This window comes from Panthera onca, chromosome C1, assembly GCF_046562875.1.
Source record: "Panthera onca isolate mPanOnc1 chromosome C1, mPanOnc1 haplotype 2, whole genome shotgun sequence".
NCBI classification, from domain to species: domain Eukaryota; kingdom Metazoa; phylum Chordata; class Mammalia; order Carnivora; family Felidae; genus Panthera; species Panthera onca.
The window spans coordinates 24,106,466-24,132,015 of NC_138346.1; the positions used below are offsets into that span (position 1 = coordinate 24,106,466).

The 25,550-nt window shown below is 35.2% G+C and overlaps 1 protein-coding gene across 14 annotated transcripts in view; it reads left to right on the forward strand.

The window, feature by feature from the left end:
* IKZF2 (IKAROS family zinc finger 2) overlaps positions 1–25,550 on the forward strand; it is a 163,313-nt gene that overhangs the window by 116,352 nt on the left and 21,411 nt on the right. For all 14 annotated transcript variants that reach the window (XM_060623403.3, XM_060623397.3, XM_060623405.3 and 11 more), the window contains one exon: positions 24,565–24,702. In XM_060623403.3, the coding sequence (XP_060479386.1) occupies positions 24,565–24,702 (138 nt within the window). The remainder of the gene's footprint in view (positions 1–24,564; positions 24,703–25,550) is intronic.

Below are 25,550 nucleotides of genomic sequence, written 5' to 3' on the forward strand. Positions count from 1 at the left end.
CAGCAATTCCATAACTATTCAAGTCAGATTCTGGAGTTGGTTTTTAGCCTTATTTGTTCTGAGGCTTAAGTAAATAAGGACTCTTAAAGTCAACAGAGGACTTTGATATTCCACTTGTGCTCTAACATGAAGTGATCATTCAAGGCCTTCAAACTGTCCTTTCTTCTTTGTATAATCCTTAGGGCCATCAGAAATAGCCATATCACACACCAGTCTTCACTCTAAACACCACCATTGTCACTTCAGCAAGTAAAGGCTACATGCTACCAGCAGTGATAATTTAAGTAGTCACATTGCCAACAAATGCCTAGAAACAGTAGTATCCCATCAGCTTCCCATTAAGGAGGCCTTTCTGTTCTCTTCAAATATGAGCAAGTCAGGGGCGCCTGGGTGGCTCAGTCGGTTAAGCGTCTGACTTCAGCTCAGGTCACGATCTCACAGTTTGTGGGTTCGAGCCCCACATTGGGCTGTGTGCTAACAGCTCAGAGCCTGGAGCCTGCTTCCGATTCTGTGTCTCCCTCTCTCTTTGCCCCTCCCCCATTCATGCTCTGTCTCTCTCTGTCTCAAAAATAAATAAACGTTAAAAAATATATATATATAGAAAAAAAATAACAAATATGAGCAAGTTAATGCCAAAATGCCATTTTGACTCTTTGAAGCCTTGGGCCACTCCTACTAGTAAGGATCCATCAAGGCCATGACAGGAGCAATGAGACACTCAAATGGGGGAAATTTGGAGACATTCATGATAACATTAACAAGAGAATAGTGAGTCATAAAGGAAACCAACAAAAGATTGTTGAAGCACTCTGAGGCTAGCAATAGTAAGAAGCTATTAGCAGCCCTATGTCTGGAGGGACATTGGGATCAAGGGATCACTAGAATTAAGAGAGGTGGGAGATGGGTCTTGAACACTGACCTTCAGTAGAGGAATGTACCCCCTACTAACCTGTGACTGAGAAATAAACACCTTGACCTCACTTTCTCTACCCTCCAGTCTCTTGATGCCTTACATTAACTGAACCCATCCAGAAGCCAGAGAACAAAGGAGCCTACTGATGAAGCCAATAGGAATTAGCTTTCTGCAGGAGCAAAGAAGGGTGAAAATGGCTATGAAGGTGAAACAGAATAGGCCAGAGATTGACTAAAATTTAGGAACCAGTGCTTAAAATGATCAGTATAGGGTATTAAACATAATATAATGATTTTAATATTAATTTCTGTTTTTTATGAATATAATTAGTACAAAGTATTTTGGTTCCTCCTACTCCCCCCCACTTTGGGTAATGACTGTCCATTGTTTTAGTTACTGTGTTCTATAATATTAATATTGCATCTTTGGTTCCTGTATTTTAGATTTGAAAATTTTCACATCTACTAGTTTGGTAACAAAGAGCCTGATATTGATGTACACTTATATGTTAAATAAAAAAAAAAAAAACACTCAGGAAAAATATAGAGAGAATACAGTATACATTCATTCTCTGTTGTCCCTTTCCTGTTTGAAACTCTACTTGCATACTTTAGAGGACACCAGGTAGTATCTTGGTTTTGATTGTTTAGTCCCAGTAATTACTTACCAGATAATATATGGAATTTCTTGAGACCTTCCTAGATGTTAGGCACTGTATGAAGCACTTCCCAAGGATTATTCCTTTAATTAAAGCCCTTTATCTGACATGAGCAAAGCCAGGCATTTTATCAATTAACAGCAGTAAGTCTAGTAACATGAGAAATTCTTTTGATAAAAGTCTTTACATTTAAAAAATATATAATCTATGTAATCATTTACCTCTTGATATAAGGCCTGTCCCTTTTCTTTCAGTGAGGAATTTGGTTTTGGAATTCCATATAATTTTTCTGTCCTAAACCACAGTCATAATGCATCATCTCTAATTCCATTTTCAGTGTCTTTTGTTTTTAATAATACTCTTATAATGTTTATTTATTTTTGGGATAGAGAGAGAGAGAGGGGCAGACTACAAGTTGGGGGGTGGGTGGGGGCAGGGTAGCAGTCAGACAGAGACACACACAGAATCCAAAACAGGCTCCAGGCTCTGAGCTGTCAGCACAGAGCTTCATGGAAGGCTCGAACCCACAAACCATGAGATCATGAACGTTGGCTGCTTAACTGACTGAGCCACCCAGGCGACCCTTTTTTCAGTGTCTTTAAGAACTTAAACACCCTTGTTATGCAACAGCTAAATTTTTAAGATTTCTCACTATTTTTTAGGAGTATCCTTGCCCATCTACAATTCTTTAGTATTTTTTAAGTCAACTCACCTTTATTGAATCTTTCCGGAGTGGCAAAGTTAGTTTTCAGAAACAACTTTAGTTTTGTATTTATTTTCTTGAAATATGGAAATTTAAATAATTTATGTAATCATAATAACAGGTTCAGCTGGCAAAGGACTCAGTGACTAGTTCAACCACTGGAGTGTTTACTTGGGCATACAAAGAGGGGCCTACGAGCTCCAGGAATTCAGGGCTTTAGAGAGAGGCAGTTGGTCAAGAGAGCTTTTTGCTGTTATTATTCTTATTTTACAGATGAGGGACTGATGCTCAGAGAGGTCATACAGAGCCTAGATTCATACCAACGTAGTCAAACTCCAAAATCTATACTTTATGTTCTGGGATAAATGATACAGCCCTATATATTTATCCTATAAAACTTTATTAATTCCAAATGATAAAGAAAAAAATACTAACTATCTAGAGGTCAAAATATCTGGGTTTAGAATGGCTCATTGCAAATTAGTCATATGACTGCATCAAATCGCTTAATTTGATCTTTAAATCTCCCTGTGCTCCCAATATTATATGATGCTAACTAAATACAGTGTGTTTTCTTCTCTGCCAGAAGTTGGCTGCTGATCATTCATTACAGCCAAATCTTAAAGGGTAAAAGACTAGTCCCTACTCCCCACTGTTTTTTTCTTACAGTTTGCTGTGGTTTAACTTTAAAATAGATTTGCATAAAATTGAGTAGGATTTGTTTTCACAAACCTTCATAGCACCACTATTACTTCTCTGCAACTATCTGCTAACCTTTTTTTTTTTTTTTTAACGTTTATTTATTTTTGAGACAGAGAGCGACAGAGCATGAACGGGGGAGGGTCAGAGAGAGGGAGACACAGAATCTGAAACAGGCTCCAGGCTCTGAGCTGTCAGCACAGAGCCCTACGCAGGGCTTGAACTCACGGACCGTGAGATCATGACCTGAGCTGAAGTCGGACGCTTAACCAACTGAGCCACCCAGGCGCCCCATGCTAACCTATATTTAAGAGGTAGCTTTGGGTGGCTTAGTTGGTTAAGTGTCCAACTCTTGGTTTTGGCTCAGGTCATGATCTCACCATTCGTGTGAGTCTGAGCCCCACATTGGGCTCCACACTGACATTGTGGAGCCTGCTTGGGATTTTCTCTCTCTCCGCACTCTCTGCTCTTCCCCCGCTCACACACATGCTCTCTCTCTCTCTCTCTCAAAATAAATAAAAACTTAAATAAAACACAATATTTAAAAAAAAAGAGCCTTGATAAAGACATTTTCTTATTTTGTACTCTTAGGTCCAGATATGCAGAAGTTTACTTAAAACACATTCCCACTTAAGAGTATTTTTTTAGGGATGCTTGGGTGGCTCAGTGGGTTAAGCGTCCAACTCTGGATTTTGGCTCAGGTCATGATTTCATGGTTTGTAGGTTCAAGCCCTGCATCTGGCTGTGCACAGTGTGGAGCCTGCTTGGGATTCATTCTTTTTCTTTCTTTCTTTCTTTCTTTCTTTCTTTCTTTCTTTCTTTCTTTCTTTTCTTTCTTTCTTTCTTTCTTTCCTTTCTTTCTTTCTTCCTTCCTTCCTTCTTCCTTCCTTCCTTTCTCTCTCTCTCCCTCTCCCTCCCTCCCCTTCTTTCTCTGCCCCTCCTATACTGGTGGACGCTTGTTCTGTCTCACAGTAAATAAACTTAGAAAAAAAAAGTATTTTTTATAAAACTCTTTCTACTGTATTGCTGAACACCAGTAAAATTATAACACAATATTGAATTTTTCCTCCCTCACCTTTGCTAATTAGTACCTAAAAGATATTTTTTACACTGTAATAGAAAATAGGTTTAAGGTTACAAAACCCTGGTTACTTGATTTAATTGCATGCCTTAAATTTTGATTACAGTCATTGATAACATTTTTTTAAAAGTGAAAGGATATCAAGTTTTATAAATAATTAATAAATCAGAACCCCCTAAAGAACAATAATACTTTGGTAGTGTTTACTAGTGTTTGACATGGAAAAGTTTGTTTTCTAACAATAATTTTTGAATAGTATAATTTTATTATTTATGGAAATATATCAGATTAACATGATATTATTTTTTCAGTAGCATATAATTCCTGTGAATAACTCCCATATTTTATTCCCCACTTCTTAAGATTATAACAGAAGAAATCAAAACTTTCTTACTTTGGTTATGACAATGCTGTATCCTTTTTCTGAAATACTCTCCATTCAGAAAAAATGCTTGTACAATAACCATCAGTGTTTGAGGTTTTGTTTTTTTAAAAGTATCTTCACTTATGAGTTATTTAGAGCTTATCTACTTGTCTTGATGCTGGATATTTTTTTAGAATTGCTTTATTTATTGCAATATGTTAGCTAAATTCAAACATCTAGCAATTACACCCTTACTTCTACTTTTGCTTTTTGTCACACTCAAAACAAGATGACTGGCTGAAAAAGGAAAAAAAAAACACATCTTTTTACATGTGGAATTTAAATGATATTCTAAGAGGGAGTAGGAAGAGAGGGGAAGAAGAAGAAGTAAAGAATTGGAATATATCATTAACAGTATACCAGCTGAAGATTACAGCCAAATTTTTAGCCCAGTGATAAAATATCTACACTTCTTTATATAAGAGTACAGGAAAATAAAAGATACTCGTTTATATTTAAAACTCTATCCATTAATCTTAAGATTTACCACACAAATTATCTAATTTGCCTTATAAAAATTTATTACATTTTTATGGGAGTTTTTCATGAGGAATCAGTGAGTCAGTACTCCTGTTACAAAAATGATTTTTATTAGTTTTGTCTTTTAGATTTTTAGTTTAACAAGTAATTATAGTCCTTTCATTCCTAGAAATTTGATTAGTGTGCTTCTTACGTTATATATTGCTCCTTTTAATTGTCTTTACTATACCCAATACACTGGGGAAATAGTGTTTCAATTAAGTCTTGGACCCCTATTAATCAAAGTAATACTTAGCATACTTATTTTTTTTAACTCTAGGAGGAACTAGAATTGCATATTTTTTTCTAATTGCCATTTCAGGTACATGTCTCCCATACTCTAATGCTGTGTCCAAATTAAATATTTAACACAGAATAGAAGATTATGTATTTTTAATATATGGAAACTTGTATAGTATATATGCATTATAAATTGTAAGGAGGAAAAAGTAAGTAGGAAAGGATTCGTAACAAAAATCATTTATTGCTTAAAAAATGAAATCTTTTAAAACATATGAAAATTAAAAATCCTAGTGTCCCAAGGAAATCTATTGTACTCTAAAAAAGCCAAGTAAATATTCCTTACCATTCATATTTTGAAGATGCTTGTTTGTTATAACACTAAAGTATTGTTCAGAGATTTATTAATAAAATATAATTGAGTAAGCAGATCAGTGTAGGAATTATTTGATTTTTTTGTTCATTTTATTTTTCAAAAATAAGTCCTTTGAGTTTTCAATAAGACTTGCTATAGTATTTCAAGGAAAACCTTAGCTTTCAATTAGGCCAATAGTTATTGTATAATTCTTTATTCAGATCACCTAAGAATAAATACTTTGTAAAATTAGGTTATGTGATATAACATAACTCTGTAGTTCTAACTGTTTGAAGAGACCTCCAGAGCCTTGAAGTCTGCATCTTTTTACTTATGGTCATTCTGAACAGTTATCTAGTTTATTTCCAAACACCTTAGGAAGGCTGATTTTTACAATATTACTTTGTAGCCTATTATTCAGTGTTTGACAGTTTTAACCTAAGAACTTTGTGCTTTATGTCGAATTGTCAGTTTAAAACTATTTTGTCCTATAAAAAGCAGCTGGACCAGATGTACCATATAAATATCCATCTGTTAAAACAATAACTTCCCCTCACTGTACATTTTTTTCTAATTATGTTATATAAGGACTGCCTTTTTATTTTTTTTAGACCCTGGAATCCCAAGGTCTATATTCTATCCATAAAAACAGCTCATAAGTATTGAATAGTTGTAATTAGTTCCCAATACTGATTTTTTTAAACATTATCAGTTATATACTGTACTGTTATAAACTCATTTACATGTTTTCCATTATTTTTAACTCTAATTTCTGTTTTGTTCAGCTGTGCTTTTAACTATTATGAGAAAATACCTATAAAATATTATGACTCAGCCTGCTTTTGAATATATTTGAACATTTACCTTTAGGAGAATGTTCAACCAACCAAGTGGTATTTTTAAGGTATAAACGACATGCTCTCAGAGAAACTGATAAGAAGAGATAGCTCTTCATCTTCAAATTTGTTTAAAGTAAAGCTCAAAAGCAGTATCTGACTTGGAGAGATAGAACTAACTTTTGTCCATATTATTAAAGAAACAACTTAAGGTCAAATACTCTAGTTTTAAGTCTTTTCACACGGGATAGTCTATTAATCCATCCTAAGAATGAAATGCCTTCAAACATATTGTCATTTCTTGCCACAGGATTCACTATCACAGGCACATCATCTCCTTTAATTACTGACTGATCAGGAACTCCATAAACTAGAAGGGATTCTAAAGTGCATATTGCTTTTTGTAATCACGATCCATCTTGTATTAAATTATCTTTCCCTCTTGTGTCTCCTTTTGTTTTCTACCTTTTTCCCCCATTCCTTCAACGTTTGCTTCAGTATTACTTCAGCTTTTGAAGTATAGACCTTTGAATATTAACAATTTGATTATTTGTGAAATGAGTGAAGAGTAAAAAATGTCTGAAAATTAGGTACTTGGCTAAAAGAGTATCATTATCAGTTATTTTCATATTGACGTTATTTTGAAACTAGATTATCATGACTTTTCTACCAGATATGCCAAAGAGACACATTTAAAAATTACTAATCCATGGCCTAGTATAATGATAGACATATTGGATTAAATTATTCAGAAATTGAATCCAGTGTGGCTCATTCATAATAGTGATGGTGCATTAAGCGTAGTATAATTTGTCCTGCAGACTTCCCGTGAGAAGGAACTGTTTTCACCTGATTGTAAACTTGGCACCTGGCCCACTTTCTGGGTGATCTCCCAAGTGTGAACTTTCCCCACCCTCCACCCCCCTTTCCTTCCTGGAGGTGCCTGATAGAGGTGGATTACACTGATAGTACACAAGCAGTGTCAGTTGCACACATGATTTGCATAACTGTGCTGTGCTGATTTCACCCAAGTCCTGATAATGATGCCCATGGTACCTCTCTGTATGCTTTGCAATAAACACGGGAGAGAGGGAATGGGATTAGTATTTTCATTCTGGACTCTGAAACACACCCTTAAGGCACTGCCCATTGAAATATGATCAGGAGAGAAAAGCCACTTTCAGTCAAGCTAGCTGGTAAGACAATCCATGTGATTTCTATCCAGTAAGTAGAACACTTTTCTTTTCCAGACCAATAATCATTATATACTCTACCTTATACATCCCTCAGAAATTAAACTTCTTGAAATATTTTTAAATGTTTATTTTTGAGAGAGAGAGCACAAGCTGGGAAGGGGCAGAGAGCAAGGGAAACACAGAATCCGAAGCAGGCTCCAGGCTCTGAGCTGTCAGCACAGAGCCCACCGCAGGGCTCGAACCCACAAACTGTGAGATCATGCATGACCTGAGCTGAAGTCAGATGCTTAACCAACTGAGCCACCCAGGTGCCCCAGAAATTAAATTTTTTGTGTATGTGAGATTAAATTTTTTAATAGCATATATGATCTCATCTTTTTTCAAATAGCAGTTGTCATGCTTCTTTAAATTTCAAACACTTATTTCTAGAAGGAATTATTAAAGAGAAATCTTCTACAACACATACTCATGTGATATAGCACTTAAGTTGGGTGAGGGAGTTTTTAGATCAGTTTACTGCTGGAACCTTTCCTCCTTATCTTTTTCTCTTGTCAGGAATTGTAAAGAAATAGGCAAGAATCATGGAGGCATTTCTCATTCTTCTAAGTCTTCTATAGACATTGGTCTCATTACCAAGTTGACTAGCACAGTTTTGTACCCTGCATGGATGTTGGTGTGGACAGTCTGAATTTGTGGCCATTTCACACTTTCTCTTCCACATGCCTGAGTCTGTGGGCCTAGTACTCTTGGAACTCATGGCAGAAGTGGAAGGGCAGCATGCCAACTTTATTACTCAGTGTCCAAAAGGGCACATCACACTGTTTTTTTTATTTTGTTTTTTTTAAGGATTTTTTTTTTTTTTTGGTAAGCTAACCTCCACCCTCTCTTATTTTCCTACTTGATCCGTGTATGTGAGTCAAAGAAACCTGTTCATCCACAGCCTGTACTGTCTTGCCAAATCTTGTAAGAAAACTCCCAAATGGTTAAAAAAAAATCTTACAAATGAGGCATATAAAAACCAATATCATTCATTATAATCATATATATTTAGAACATAATTAAATTTTTATTTGTTTTAATGTTTATTTTTGAGAGAGATAGAGTGCGAGCAGGAGAGGGGCAGAGAGAGAGAAACACACAGAATCCGAAGCAGGCTCCAGGATCTGAGTTGTCAGCACAGAGCCCAACACAGGACTCGAACTCACAAACTGTGTGATCATGAGCTGAGCTGAAGTCAGACGCTCAACCGACTGAGCCACCCAGGTGCCCCAAATTTTTTTTTAAAGTATCAGAAATCAATCTATCACAGTAGTAATCCCTTTAATTTGTACAGAAATGTTATGATAATAAGTATATAGATAAGAATACTAGGGGCCCCCTGTGTGGCTCAGTCAGTTAAGCATCTGACTCTTGATTTCCACTCAGGTCATGATCTCACGGTTCATGAGTTTGAGCCCTGCATCGGGCTCTGATTTGTCAGCTTGGTTTTCTATCTCCCTCTCTGTCTCACTCTCTACCCCTCCCCTGCTTGCTCTCTCTCTCTCTCTTAAAATAAAATTAAAAAAATGAAAGATCCTAAATTCAGCATCTCCAAGAAGAGATCTTACTCTGTTTTGCCTGTGGCTCCCTTATACTGTATCAGATGAATGAATGAATCTGTGGGTGCTTTCAGTTGAACCTTCTTGCGTTAAATACAAAGTTAAAGATTTGTAGAGGTCAGTGGTGATTATATGTATTTCCTAGTAAATGATAAATGTCAGTCCATTACAAAAATAAAAAGTTAATGGCTAATATTTAATGGGCTGTTATCTTGTAAAAAGCACTATTTTAAGGGCCTTATTTTACAGATAAGGAAAATTAAATCTACAGAGGGTGAGCATAGCATAATGTATAAAGAAACTGAATCAGTATGTTGTACATCTAAAACTAATATAACATTGGGTGTTAGCTATACTCAAGATTTTTTATAATTGAGTAAATAAATAAATAGGAGAGAAGCTACCTAACATCCCCACAATTTGTAGTTTTAAGTATTATATGTATGGTTCTTTATGTAAAGTTTATTATTATACTTTTACCTAATTTTTTTATTCATATTTTACCAACAGTGTATACCTTGGATTAGATTTTAACCATACAACACATATACACACATCCACACACCAAAGTGCTCAATATAACAAAACTAAAGGATATCATACTGAAATAAATATTTCCATAATGTTTGAGGACATACAGAAATTTAGAATAAAATAAATCTAATAGCATTATAAATTATAAATCTCAAAGATTTGTGAGAGTACTTTTTAAAAACTTGGGCTCTGATCTAGTAAAAATCCTGCCATTAAAACCACATACGCATATTTTTTGCAACTTTTACTCAGGAAGAGCTGGGATATAAGCTGTGTTTTACTTGACCCCAAAGCCTATGATCTCAGCTACCATACATACTCCTGCTTTCCAATCTGTTCTCTATATAGCAGCCAGAATTCTCTTTAGTAACTCAGTTTAAATCATGTAATTTCTCTGTTTAAAATCTTTTAATGGGTTTCCATTCTCATAAAATCAAACTGCTTATCATGGCCAGTGGAAGTTCTTCTCACCTTTTCTGTCTAGTTGTATACCACTCTATCCCTCACTCTGTTTTTTTACCACCCTAGGTTCCTTTATTCCTTTATACTCTTGGGATTTTGCAGTGATGATCCTAGAAGTCTCTCCCTTCGGTTCTTTCCCCTGTTGTTGGTATGGATGCCTCATTATCCTTGAGATACTTGCTTAAATGGCATCTCCTTGAAGTGACCTTCCATAAGCACCCTACCTAGAGCATCCCCCTAGTTACTCTTGATCTTGCTGTCTCTATCTTAAAGTCTTATAGAGCTTGAATCAGATTCTGTACTTATCTTGGTTTTTTGGTTCAAGTACATGTTGCCCGTCTCTCCCCACTGTCATCTGAAGGTAAGGTCTGTGAGATCGTGGACCTCCTCTGTCTTATTTATTAATGTATCCCCAGCTCTTTGAATGGCGGTTGGCACATAACAGATAACAAAAAGGTTTTGTCAATTAATTGAAAAAATAATATACATAAGTTGAAAGACAAGATAATATTTTTATTTCATTCTTGAACAGCCACAATTTTTTACTGATGGGATTGTGCTCCTTGTTGGATACTGAACAACTTCCCACATCTTAGAATCAGATTGGATACCTCCACTCTCATTTGCTGTTCCACATTTATTTTCACACAGTACTTGCTTTGTGTTGCCGCAGCTCCTGAAACCTAGCTTCACAAAGATATGATGTCATTGAAAAGAATGTAATGTGATATGTTGAAACTGAGCAAGTAGTTTGCATGTCTGAGGAATTTTGAATATTATTATGTCCCTCAAAAATTTTAAATATCCTGTGTTTATCTTACTTTAAAATATCCTTCCCAAGAGTTTGCTTCAGTGTCCCATTATAATTTAAGGATCACAGGCTTAGCACATTAGAGAATTACTGTTTTAACCAGAGTACCGGTTGAGAGTATGGTGAAATGGCTCTCTCGTACACTGGTAGCATGAATATGAATTGGCAAAATCTTTTTTGAGGCAGCAATAGAGCAGTAGGGATCAAGAACATTAGAATTGTTTATATAGAGGGTTCATACAATAAAAATAGACAACTAATTTCAGACAAAGTATAACTTATGGATACTCAAAAAAATGATCAGTTGCATTATATTTCAGTGCCCATCTTTCTTCAGATTAATTTATAATTCTGTAAGCAATTGCCAGGTAAAATCACATTAAAAAGTTCCCATTTTTTGCATTATAAATATTCATAGGACAGTGGGTGCTTTTAATTTTATTGAAGGAAAATGAATGTGATATATGCATAATGCTGTTGCTGATTTTATATGTATCATGACAAATGGTAAATATATTTTCTGTATATAGATGTGGTTTTTTGCATGTTTCTGTATGTGTAAACATACATACATCTATATAAAGAATAAAACATTTACCACATGTATTAGTGCTATTGTAATTTGTTTTATAGGTTTCACTAGGATAACTCTTGAAGTGACATATTTCAAGAAAACATAAGTGAACAAGACTTGATTGTGCTATATACCTTCATAACACCCTATGAATTTATGGTAAACATTCCTATTTCAAAATTATTTATGGCTGTTTGCTTTGGTCTTCCTTTTGGGTAGGTATATGGGGTTTTTAGTACAGGGGCAGGTATTTAGTTCTAATTCCTTATAATGACAGATGGAGAAAATACTAGCAAATTTTTTCTAATTGAAAAGTTGTCAGGATTATCAAATTTTCTTTATTGCATCTTCAATTTATAATTTATTGCTCAGGTTAGTTCAGTAATCTGTATCTATAGCTCTGACAAATTATACTGATAGTTCTCTTTTTGTTAGTGTAGGATTTTTTTTGAGGGACAGTGTGTCAAAGACTACATATTAACTTTTGAGATAGTTGGGAACAGTAACCCTGCTCTCTTTTGTCTTAGAATCTTTATTATACTGTATACTATTATTTATTATAACACATATTATAGAATTTTAGACATAAGAAACTTCATTTCACTTACTTGAATTGTATTGGTAACAAAACTTACAAGGTTAGTGTGACTTTCTTGGTATTTAATACAATTACATATATAGCTTTTGGTTTCAAACATGATGAAATATTAGGAACCAGATTTATCCCCTGCTCTGAACAATTAGAATACCAGGCAAAAATATATTAAATGACTTTTAGACATTGAACAATGGGCACTGCAGGACTAGGATTCCAGGGAGTAGAGAAACAAAGGTAGAGAGTCCTCTAATTATCTGAGCCTCCTTCCTTGAAGCAGTTTCCAGGCCATGCTTAGGAACAGGAAACCCAAACAGAGCCAGTCTTGCTGAATTGAGGAGACACATTAGAATCCAGTAAGATCAATGGTCTAAGAGTATACAGGAGTAGCAGGCAGTGTATCAGGAGGAAACTGCACAGAAAAAAAACTCTGGAGTTTTGCAGAATCCTCCTTGACTCTTTGGCTTAATAGTGATCTACCTATGTGTATGAAAAAACTACTTGCATCTGGGAAAAGGAATGGAAGAAAGCAGAAAGCCAAACAATTCCTGGAGCTCATGCAGCAATAGGAATAGTCCCTGCTGTCCGGCCAATGTGGAAGGACTGTAATAGGTCACTGAGTAAAATCCTCAAAAAGCTTATCGCCTTTGTAACTCACCATGCTCTAGAACTGCCTTGAAGCATAAAAGCAAACATCAAAAAGACTGAACCGATTCCAAGTAATGTAACGGCAGACTGGTACACGTGAATCACAGCTTAAAGAAATGCAACAAAATCTAGAATCTATTAAGGTAAAATTCACAACATCTAGAATGCCATTAAAAAATTAACAGATATGCATTGAAAGCAGAAAATATTACCAATAATCAGTAGAAAAACCAGTTAATAGAAACAGACCCATAAATGCCAGATGGAGAAATTAGCAGACAAGGTTGATAAAACAGCTATTATAAATATATGTTCAGAATATAAAGGAAAATGTGAATGTGATGAGAATAGAAGTGGTTCTAAAGGTAAATGTGTTTATATTAGAAAAGAAAAAAAGGTCTCAAATCAATTAATTAAGCTTCCTTAAGAAATTACAAAAGACAAGCAAATTAAATCTAGAGAGTGTAAAAGAAGGAAATAATAGTAATAAAGGCAGAGATCAATGAAAGAAAAAAACAGGAAATGATACAGAAAAATCAATGAAATCAAAGTCTGATTCTGTGAAAAGATCAATAAAATATATAAACCTCTAGCCAAGATCAATCAGTACAAAAACACAACACTCAATTTACCAGCATCAGATATGAAATTGGGATGTCCCTAAACCTCCTATAGCCATTGGAAGTATAATACAGGGATATTATGAGCAAACGTTATGTCAGTAAATTTAAGTGGATGAAATAAATTCCTTGAAATATAAAATTTATCTATGCTCACTCAAAAAGAAATACTTATGAATAGCCTTATATTTATTCCAGGAATTGAAACTATGGGTAAAAACCTTCCCACAAAGAAAACTCCAGATTACTTCACCTGGAAATTCTGTCAAACATTCAAGGAAGAAGTAATTTAAGGAAACATTAGGGAACAAATTCTTCCAGAAAATAGAAGGGGGAAAAATGCTTCCAAACAAATTATTAGTTCAGCGTTACCCTGACACCAAAACCAAAGACAGTGCAATAAAAGAAAACTATATAGTCATATCTCTCATGAACAAAAGATAACCTATCACCACCAACTGGATTGTATGCCAGGAATTCAAAGTTGATTTAGCAGTGGAAAAATATCAGTGTAATTCCCCATATTAACAACAACAACAAAAAAAGACAAGAAAACATATAATCATCTTCACAGATGCAGAAAAAGCATTTGACATAATTCAGTATTTATTCATGAGAAAAAATTCTCAGCAAGAGAACACAAAGAAATTCCTCAACATGGTAAAAAGCTACTTTTGAAAAACTTTGAGCTAACATCATACTACTAATGAATGAAAGTTTACCTTTTAGGAACAAGGCAAGAATGTCTGTTCTCTCTACTTCTATTCAGCGTTGTGCTGGGAATCTTGTTAATGTAGTATGGCAACAGAAAGAAGTAAAGATACACAAATTGCATGGGAATAAGTAAACCTGTGTTTAGTTTTAGATGATATAATCACCTATACAGAAGAAAAACAAGGAACTCATGCCCCCCCAAAATTAAAACTAATGAGGGATTTCATTAAGATTGCAAGAAGCAACATAAATATAAGGTAATCAAATTTATTTCTATATGCTAGCAATGGAAAATTGGAAACTGAAATTTAGAAAGCCATATTATTTACTATAGCAGCCAAAATAAATAAAATTCATAAATTATGAAATATTTAGAGATAAATTTATGTAATTTTATGCAAGAAAAAGAAAAAAATTGCTGAGGGAAACAAAAGATCTAAAGAAATGGAAAGATGTAGTATGATCATGGTTTAAATGATTCAATACTGTTAAAATATTAATTCTCCTGAAATTAAGACTAACAGTTTAATACAATCCCAATCAATATCCCAGCAGGCTTTTTTGTAGAATTTGACAAACTGATTCCAAAATTTGTTTGGAAATGCAGAAGATCTAAAACAGCCAAAATAATTTTGAAAAAGCAAAGGTGTGTGACTTACACTACCTGATTTGAATACTATATTAAAAGTATCTGTTCTTTTGGTTTATGGATAGACATAGGGATGAATGAAATAGAACAGAGAATCAAAAAATATACTCCCAATATATGATCAATTGATTTTTAACAAAGATATTAAGATAATTTAAGGAGGAAAAGATAATATTTTCTATAAATGGAGGTAGAACATTTGGATATCCGTATTTTAAAAAGAATAGCGGGGCACCTGGGTGGCTCAGTTGGTTAAGGACTGACAGCATGGAGCCTGCTTGGGATTCTCGCTCTCTCCCCACCTCTCTTTCTGCTCCTCCTCTGTACTTTGTCTATCTCAAAATAAATAAATACTAAGAAAGAAAAAAAAAAAAGAATGGCATAGGCTTTACCTTGCATATATACACAAATTAAGTTGAAATGAGTCACAGACCTAAATGTAAGAGTTAAAATGCAACTTCTAGAAGAAAACAGAAGAGCAAATTATTGTGATATTTGGTTAGTGTAAGATCTTTTGGATAAAAAAAAAAATAGGGGCTCCTGAGTAGTTCAGTCAGTTGAGCATCTGAATTTTAATTTCGGCTCAGGTTATGATCTCATGGTCTTAAGATCAAGCTCAGCATTGAGCTCTGGATGAGCATGGAGCCCACCTAGGATTCTCTCTCTCCCTCTCACTCTGCCCCTCCCCTGCTTGTTCGTTCTCTCTCTCTCTCTCTCTCTCAGAATATTTAAAAAATAAAGCATAAAATATTGATAAATTGTACTCATCAAAATCAAAAAAAACTTTTCATAAGAAACTCCAATAAAAGGCAAGCCACAAATTCAGAGAAAATATCTGCAAAGCATATACAATATCTAATAAAAGACTTGTACCCTGAATATGTCAACAACTCTTACCACTCGATAATAAAAACACAATAAAAAAAAAAGTGGCAGAAGATTTGAACAGATACTTTAAAGAAAATGTGTCAGTGGCAAACCAAAGGAAATATATGAGTGTCAGATAGGCACATGAAAAGATCAGTCTTGTGAGACAACAGAACAACACAAATTAAAGGCACCATAAAATATCACTACTTACCTATTAGAATGGGTACAATGAAAAACTAACAATACTGTGTAGGCATGGATGTTAGAGCAGTTATTAACTAATATGTTTGTAGTGGAAAATGCAGTGATACAGCCATTTTGGGAAAACATATGAATGGTTTCTTATAAAGCCAATCAGATACCTACCATATGACCCAGCAATCCCTCTTGTAGGTATTTAACCAGGAGAAATGAAAACATTAATCTGCGCAAAGACTTGCTTGCAAATGTTTGTAGAAGCTTTATTCCTAATAGCCATAAACTAGACACAGCCCAAACTAGTGAATGGATAAACAAACTGTGGTACATTCACACAAGGAAATAAACTACCGATACATGCAGTAGCATGGGTGAATCTCAGAATCATTATGCTGACTGGAAGAAACCATACACAAAAGACTACATACAGCATGAATCAGTTTTATATGAAGTCTGAAAAAAGGCAAAACTGTAGTGACAGAAGCAGATCAATGGTTGCCAAGGGATTTGGTGCTAAGGAGGAAGATGAAATTTTTGGAGTGACAGACATGTTTTATAGTTTAATTGTGTTGGTTACACAACTGTATATACTTCCAAACTCCTTGAATTGTATACTTAAAGTGGGTGGATTTTATTTTGTGTAAATTATACCTCAGTAAAGCTGATTTTTAAGAATAAAAATCTACATGTATTATAACTCAGAATTCAGGAGTAACATGTCTTTATTTGTGAAGAAGATGGTTGCTTAGAAGAGCCAGTGAAAAACTGTTACCATGAGATTGAGCCCTGCTTCATCAAGTCAGGAAAGTGAGAACTCTAAAACAACTGCTTTCTGTCCACCTGCCTCTTTGTCTTTTCTCCAGTTGTTTCAAAGTTATAGCTGGGGGAAAAAGAAGATGACTTAATGGCTTTAGCTGTGTCCTGACAACATATTCCTTTTGTCACTTAATGTCATGCTGTGGAAATTGGGAAAGATAGACTCCCACAGTCAACACCCTGTCAAACCATTTGTCTTTTATTAGTGGAGATGATTAATTTCTATGTTGCTTTTTCTAATGTGAAATAACATCATGTAGTCCTCTTAAAAGACAGCAGCACAATTTGCAATTTAGGAGAAATGGATCAATGGAACTTTTTCCTCTTGAATTTTAGAATTCAGACACACAGGTTTATTTGAAGGAGAATTGATGTAAAGTTTACTTTAAACTGCATCATTGTCCTCAAAATATGGAATCAACATTCAGGAGTAAATTTTGATACCAAAATACTTCTTTTTTGGTATTAATACCAGTAACAAAATGATGCCTCATCCAAGGGTTTTCAGATTTTAATCCCAAAATTTCTTAGAAAGCAAAGTTAATTGCAACTCCTTTGATAATACAGTTAAGATCGTTATAGTAACGTTAAAAAAAATATTCTTCACCTTAAAAAGAAATTTTAACTCAACTCCAAACTTAAAGAACATGATGATTTATGATTTTCTATAAAACCACTGTTTTCCAACTTCAGTATGAAAGCAATTACTTAGGTAGTTTGTTAAACATGCAGACCTTCAGGTGGCACCCCCAGAAATACTAGACCCAGCATGGTGCCCAAGAATCTGCATTTTAACAAACACACCAGGGAATTCTAACATGGGTAGCCTGTGGTTCATTTTGAGATCCATTGCAGATGGTTAAGCTAAAATATCTTTGAAAATAGGTAGGGGAGGGGCCACCTGGGTGGCTCAGTTGGTTGGGCATCTGACTTCGGCTCGGGTCATGATCTCACAGTTCACGGGTTCGAGCCCCACATCGGGCTCTGTGCTGACAGCTGGGAGCCTGGAGTCTGCTTTGTATTCTGTGTCCCTCGCTTTCTGCCCCTCCCCCACTCATGCTGTGTCTCTGTCTCTGTCTCTCTCTCAAAAATAAACATTAAAAAAAACTTTTTTAAAGAAAATAGGGGATTTTGTGTTAGAATACTTAAATAAGTAACAGTAGAAAAGAGGAGATATGCAATTTTACGTTTCCACAAATTCCCTGTTTTACTAATGTGTGATTACTTTTTTGATGGCTAAGCTTTCCTAATATATATCATGCCTTTTTTGTTGTCGTTGTTAGAGAATTACAATACATCTTTACGGAGCCATACTATACCAACAATAAAAGTGATATTGTATATTGCTGTTTAAACATGATGAAATGAAAAGCAACATGTCTCACTCCTTAAAACTCCACGAAAATCACAGTAGACATTTATAGAAATTTAAACTCATAAAATCAAAGACAATGAGAAAGGACAGAATAGCAGCCAAGAGGAAGATGGAAAGCAGATAGAGGAAGAGGTGGTAAGAGGAAGATCAGACTAAAACCTTTAGTGATTATAGAGGGGATTAAGGGATGAGTAGCAAGCTAACTGGCACCATAGAATCCTGAAAAGTGGAAGAAAACAGGACTACTGAAGTCAGGGATGGAGCTGTGGAGTAAATAGAAAGGAATTTAAAAATCTGTGTACAAAATTGTTAGACCATAGAGTTACTCTCATCCAGTACAGCCAGCCAGCTAATCCTCTTCCTCCCCCTTACAGAAAAATAAATGTTTATTTCTTGGAGAAGTTGAATTGGAAATGTTGAGGGTTAGGAGCTCCTGAACAAGGAAAGGGTAAGGGAAAAAACAAAGGATTAATGCAAAAGACCACAGTTGAACATTTAGATTTGTGGCCCCATTTCTTGCCTTTCCAAATGCGGACAGCCAGCTTCTATCACCCTTGGGATTAGAAATTGGAGGCATCTTCTCTAACGAAATTGAAAGAGAAGACATGGGAGTCTAACAATAAAGAGGTTACACTGTAATAGTTCATAAACCTCACCTACGGTTCCTGAACTTCCAGTTAGCTTTTTAGTGCCTCCCTATTTAATATGAAAGAACAATATATATTCAGGCACCATTAATGTAAGAAAGTCCTCCAATACAGAGATCAACATAAAAAGAAAAAAGCTCAGAGAAAACAGACAATATAAAGAGGGAAGAAAATTTCTTTAAGAGAGAAAATGCTCAGAGAGAGAAGTTATTGTGCCCAAGAAAAAACAGAAGAATTCTATTGTTTTTAAAAAAAGAGTAAGAAAACAGGAAAGAGCTCTTAGAAATTAAAATGCATGATAGCTAGAAAACATTTAGCAGAAAGAATCAAAGAAAAAGATGAGAAATTTTTTTTTTTTTTTGTCAAAAGGGTAAAGTCAAAATATTTGACATGGGGGGAAAGGCGAACAAATTTAAAGAATCAGTCCAGAAGCTCTAACATCAAACTAATAAACTCCAAAAAGAGCACAATAAAGTAGATTTTTATTAGATGAGGGGTAGGGGAGTCTGTGTATCTCAGTAAATGCCCTTTAGTACTATTTGATTTCTTCAAGTATGAGCATATACAATGATAGTAAAGTGAGAAATATTAAATAAGAAAAGGACTAAGAATGCTAACCAAACTAATTCAACATTATCATAATTCTATATACTCTAAGAAAAATCTGTTACCTCACTTCAGCAACTATTATTTCATAACATAGAGAAATGTTTAAAACATATTCATTAAAATAAGCAGAGTATAAATATAATGTATAGTGACATGATTTCCTAACAAAATGTGTCTTTGCATGTACAAGAAAAAATGCAAGAAAATGATAAAAATGCTAAAGATACCTATCTCCAAATTGTATAATTACAAATATTTTTGGTGAATTTTCATATTTTCTATACAGATGCACTGCTTTGAAAGTTGGAAATTTAGGGAAATTTAAGGAAAGCCGGTGAGAAAAAAATATTTAAAGTGTTAAGAAATGATGTTACTAATGAAAACCCCATGTATTCTTGCTGTGAACAAATCACCATACTAAATTTGTTGCAGGTTACAAAAACATATAAGACACTGCTCCAGTTTCTCAAGAAGGTCACAGTCTAACATGGGAGAGATCAAAATGAATGTATATATAAATAACCGCAAATACATGATAAAATGTTTCCTAGGTATGAGGGCCAATACAGTTATGATTCTTTAGTGGGAAAGATCACTTTTAGATGGAATGTGGTTTAAGGAGGTTGGGAATAGAAGGATGAATAGGATTTCAAGAGGGCCAAATTGTATGAAGCCATTCCAGAAAGAACTAAGACTCAAGTGTAAAAGCTCCAGGTGATTTTGGCTGGATCCTAGGGTAGAAGATGGGATGTATGACTTAGGGCCAGTTAGTATAGGGTACTGAATGCCAGGTAAAGGGATTTGGAATATTTGGAATTATTCGATAGAAGTTAAGAGTCAGTAAATGTTGTTAAGGAGAGGACTAAAATAATTATGCAAGAAAACAGCTGGTTTGAAGTCTATTGTGCCAGCCCAGGCTAGTGATAATGAAGAACGGAACTTGCATATTGGTTGTGGGAATGAGAAAGAAGGATAAACTTGAGAAACATCAAAGGAGTTGAGTATATAGAACTTAGCAATTACTGGGATGTGGGAAAAGAGGTAGGAGGCAACAAAAGGGGCTGTCTTGTTGTGAGTCTGGATTATTAAAACATTGGTAACAGCGGCACAAAAGAACAGTCAGAATAAAGAAGTAATTTTGTGGAGGGGCACCTGGGTGGCTCAGTCTTTTAAGCGTCTGACTTCAGCTGAGGTCATGATCTCCCGGTTCACGAGTTCGAGCCCGGCATCAGGCTGTGTGCTGACATCTAGGAGCCTGCTTTGGATTCTGTGTCACCCCCTCTCTCTGCCACTCCCCGCGATCACACTCTGTTTCTCTCTTAAAAAATAAATAAACATTAAAAAAAAGCAATTTTGTGGAGGAAGATAATTTTGGATTTGCTGAATTTTAGATTTCAGAGGAATATACATGAGGCAATACTCAAAAGGCATTTGATAGTATGAGGTTGAAGGGCAGTTACTCAGCAAATACATATTGAGTGTCTTCTATGTTTAATAACCACCACAAGCACTATCAGTTCAAACACTGAGTAAAACACCATCTCTGCCTTTAGGACAAAGCTCATTTTTTGGACTAGGGAGATGAATAGATACCGTATGGATAATTAGAATGCAATTATCTTATGTAATGCATCAACAGAGTATGGACAGAGTGCTGTGATTGCACAGAAAAGAAAACTCCATCTTTTGGTTCACCAACATCATTCTAAAATGGTTTAAATGACCAGTAGCTACTTACAAACATGGGAAATTATTCCAAGCACAGTTTGGACATTTCATTGAAATGAGGGCTTCACCTAGAGGGAACAGAGGGAGACTGTTAATTATAGTGAGAATAAAATCTGAAGTTACATATCTATTTGCCAGGTAGGAAGAGTCATTGAGAAGCCAGTGAGGGGAAACACAAAATATAATCCCAGAAGCTCAAATAGGAGGTTCAAGACACATGAAAGTTTGATAGTGGCCAAGAAATTAGGAAGATTTAGAATCAAAGTCCATTGGCTTTAGTGATTCAGAGGCTACTGATGACTTTATAAAAATGTTTTAGTAATATCAGAATGGAAGTGTTTGAGATGGTGAGAATGTATTAATATTTATCAAAATAAATGCAAAATACTGGTCTTCTTCTATGAATGTATATGTTTTACATATATACATATAACTCATGGTTTATAAGCATACAGATGAACTAACTCATCATAGAGGGAGTAAATGTAAACAGTATTTCTGTGAACTTGATTTTTAAGAAATACCAAAGGAGTGACAGGAGGGAAGTGGTCTTCAGGGGCTAGTAGAGCCATTAGGTCTGGCAAGGATTGTTGATGATGTTTGAAAATAATTTTCAAAAAAGTAGTAAGGACATGATCTAGACTTTGAAGGGACTTTTTCAAAAAAGTAGTAAGGACATGATCTAGACTTTGAGTACATGAGAATAAACACGAGGACGACAGCAGTTCCTGGAAATTCTCAAACACTGCCTCTCCTCAACCCTGCTCCACCACCCCCATTATCTGATTCACTTTTACTTTTCCTTCAGTTATCAGCCAAAGTGTTCCTACCTCAGGCAGACCTTCCTATCCAACTTCATCCAACTAAATTTGGCTCCCCACATTATGCTAGCACACCATTCTGCTCCGTAGAATCTACCACAATTTGTAAGATATTGCTTATATATTTGTTAAATGTCTGTCTTCCTCACCAGACTACCAGTTGCATGAGGATGATAGGCACCAAGAGAGTGTTCTCCACTTTACATTCCAGCCTCATCACAGTGTTTGTACATGATAGGCTTTTTTCCAATACGTATTAGATGAGAGACAGAGGGATAAGGTGGAGCATTCCCAGAGTACATGTCTTAGAGATAAAACAGAGGATATCAAAGTCCAACATATGTTGCCCAGTATGTGGATTGCTATAGTAGAGCACGGATCAAGATTTGGGGAAATTGAGGTTATACTTCTAAAAGAGTTTGCTCAACTTGGGATGAAGAGGAAAGAGCAATTTTTTTAAAATTTTTTAATGTTTATTTATTTTTGAGAGAGAGAGACAGAGCATGAGCAGGGGAGGGGCAGAGAGAGAGGGAGACAGAATCTGAAGCAGGCTCCAGGCTCTGAGCTGTCAGCACAGAGCCCGACGTGGGGCTTGAACTCACAAACAATGAGATCATGACTTGAGCTGAAGTTGGATGCTTAGCCAACTGTGCCACCCAGGTGCCCCAAGAGTGATGTTTTAAAGTAGATGTCAAAATGGGAGAAGCTTATGTAAAGGAGAATATAGGATAGACTTCAAAAATGAGGCTAGTAAAAAAAAAATGAGTTTCAAAAACAGTAAAAAGTATATAGTCTTTTCTTCCTTGTCCGGTGAGTTAAAAGTTCCTAAAGGATTGTGAGCCAAGGGGAGTGTAAGGGAATTATGGTTAAATTAAGTTGAGAGGTCTCAGGTTTGCTTATATAAATAAGGGGAAGAAAGCACAGTAGGTTGATATGTTCATAGTAAAACATAGTATCCTAGGACACAATGCAATAGGAGTGACAAAGGGTAAGACAGAGATGAGGAAACTAGTTTACAGTGAGCTACAGGTAGACTTGTTCAGTGCAAATTCACCTGTTTCTAGAGAAACAGCAATAAGAAACCGCCAAATTAAGTAACCGTAATAGCAAACAAAAGCTTTTTGTAGTATGTAGTCCTGTATCTTAAAATGCAATTATGTATAAATATATTATTTACATGAATGTTTTTGACTAAAAGTATTTTCTTATAATTTTTAATGCTGTCACACAGCGATAAAGATTTTTCACAATATAGAGATACCTTGGTTCAATGTATAGAAATTCTTGGTTCTGAAAAATAGAAGTTAGTTTGCCTCATATTTTTAGAAATGACTAATCCTGCCTTGGATAGCTTTTATTTAACACCATTTTGAAAAATTATGACCATGAAATAAGTGACTTTATGTGTACCTCAAATACAATTTAAAAAATTGTGTGTGTGTTTTTTTTAGCAGTATAGTGAAATTTCTATGCAGCTATGAACACCTTGCCTTGTTACAGTATTTCAGTTCCTCTTGTGACCAGCGTCATAGCATGGGTTTGTAAGGTGACTGGAGTTAGAGATACTATCTTTGACTATGAAAAAGAGTGGTCTGTTTGTCCTTTGGGCAAAACAAAGTGATTCCTATGTCAGATGAGGGCCACTGACCTGATTCACACTGTGCTTACAGATGAGGGCTTTGGCACAGACCAGCTGGTGTTTTATGTTTTCTCCTGTATTCGTTCAAAACCAAGAATTAATGTGCTCTCTGATATCCTTGTGACTTAACATACATTAAACATATCTCTTTCCATAAATGTGTTTTCCTTCATCAAAGTTTTTTGTGTTTTTTTTTTAATGTGAGCATTGAAGTATTTTACCAGGTATATTGACATACGGCTCTCTGGTTACTAAGAAAATTCATTTCCTGAATGTGAAATGCATTAGAAAATGCTGCTATCATTGTATAACTAAATATGTTGGGGCTTCAGTGGTTACTGTTAATAATTCTGACTCAAAGCACCTAGTAGGTTAGTTCTTGGTAACCTAAGAACAGGCTGATGTGGGAGAATACACTTCTCTTCTGCAAAGTTTTGCATGTATGAATAGTTATTACCAAGGTGGAAAGAAAAGAGAAACTCTCTGCTTTTATCTTTACTTTTTCTCATCACTTGAATTCTTTTTAGTCTCCTTGGTGCCCATGAATAATCTTTTCATTAAACGATGACATTCAAGTTATTGCATTTTATTTTCTTCAGTAAAAATTTTCTGTCTTTATCCTCCCCCTGCAAAAAAAAATTTTAAAAAAATTCTTACCATGTATCTAGGACACTCGTGATTTGTCTTTTGAATGAGTCAAAGCTGAGAGAATTGTGTAAGGGCAAATGTTAGTGTTACGAGTCAGATAATTTGAAGACTGATCATCAGCCCCTCATGATCTAGGATACAGTCAGAGCATGAATTTGATTCAGTATTTCCCCTATCTCCAAAGGTACGATCTACCTTATCTTCTTGCTCGCTTTTAGTCTTGTTAGAAATTTATTAGCTTTTCTCGCCTAAATCAGAGTGTGGAGGAGGAAGAGATTTGAGTCTGAAAGGCATATAAATGCTTCCTCCACACTATCAAAAGTCAGATATTAATTTTGCTTTGGATGAGACTGCTGGCACGCTAACCTCGCGTTCTCTTTGCAGTGGGTAAACCTCACAAGTGCAACTACTGTGGACGAAGCTACAAGCAGCGCAGTTCACTGGAGGAGCACAAGGAACGCTGCCACAACTATCTCCAGAATGTCAGCATGGAGGCTGCTGGGCAGGTCATGAGTCACCATGGTGGGTAGAAATGGCATTCACCATTTTCATTCCCCCTCACTACTTCTGTAGTTCTTTATGGGTTAAACAGTTCCTCTACCCTTGAGCATGAAGATGAAATCTTACTCTTTTTTTCAAACAATTTTAGATCGCGTTAACTTTGCATGGGATTATCTTCTTAAGCACTTGAAATGAGTTGAGCTTTGGGACCCTTGACAAACAACCTATAGTGAGTTTTTAGGATACTCCCAAAGTATTTCTGATAACATGTGTTTGAATTAACATAATAATGGCAGCCGACCTTGAGTACACCAAAGGAAGAGAGCATTTACTCTTTCTCTTTCATTGGCTGTGCCAAGTAGTTAGAAATGGTTCTATGTAAGTCTGTAGGGTTCCTAAAAGAGTTGGTTGGTTGTGTATTTTCATTTCTCTTGGTAACTGATTAGTGATATAATTGATCTTTCTCTAATCAGCTTTGTGATTTATCTTGGGAATTACTCATTTTGCTTCCTACTAGTATAGGGAGCGATCTAGATTAAAATTAGGCACCCACTTCCCTCCACAAAAATCAGAACCCAAGCAAAACATCCTCATCTCCATAATATACAATAGCAGGTAGGAAGGTAGTTTCTAAGGTTTATCAATTAATAACTCTGTGTTACTGAAAAATTAATGTTTGTATATCAGCCTTACAAAGGAAAGTTATGAATTTCAATTCTTTAGATTTGGGGCATCTGTTTTGTCCTAATTATATTTTTATGCTGATTAATTTTATCCTTCATATAAGTACATATGAAAGTCTTATTGTTGCACTTCTATCTTTTATTTTAAAAGATTTAGTCAATATCAAATAGTATAATTGGGGAATG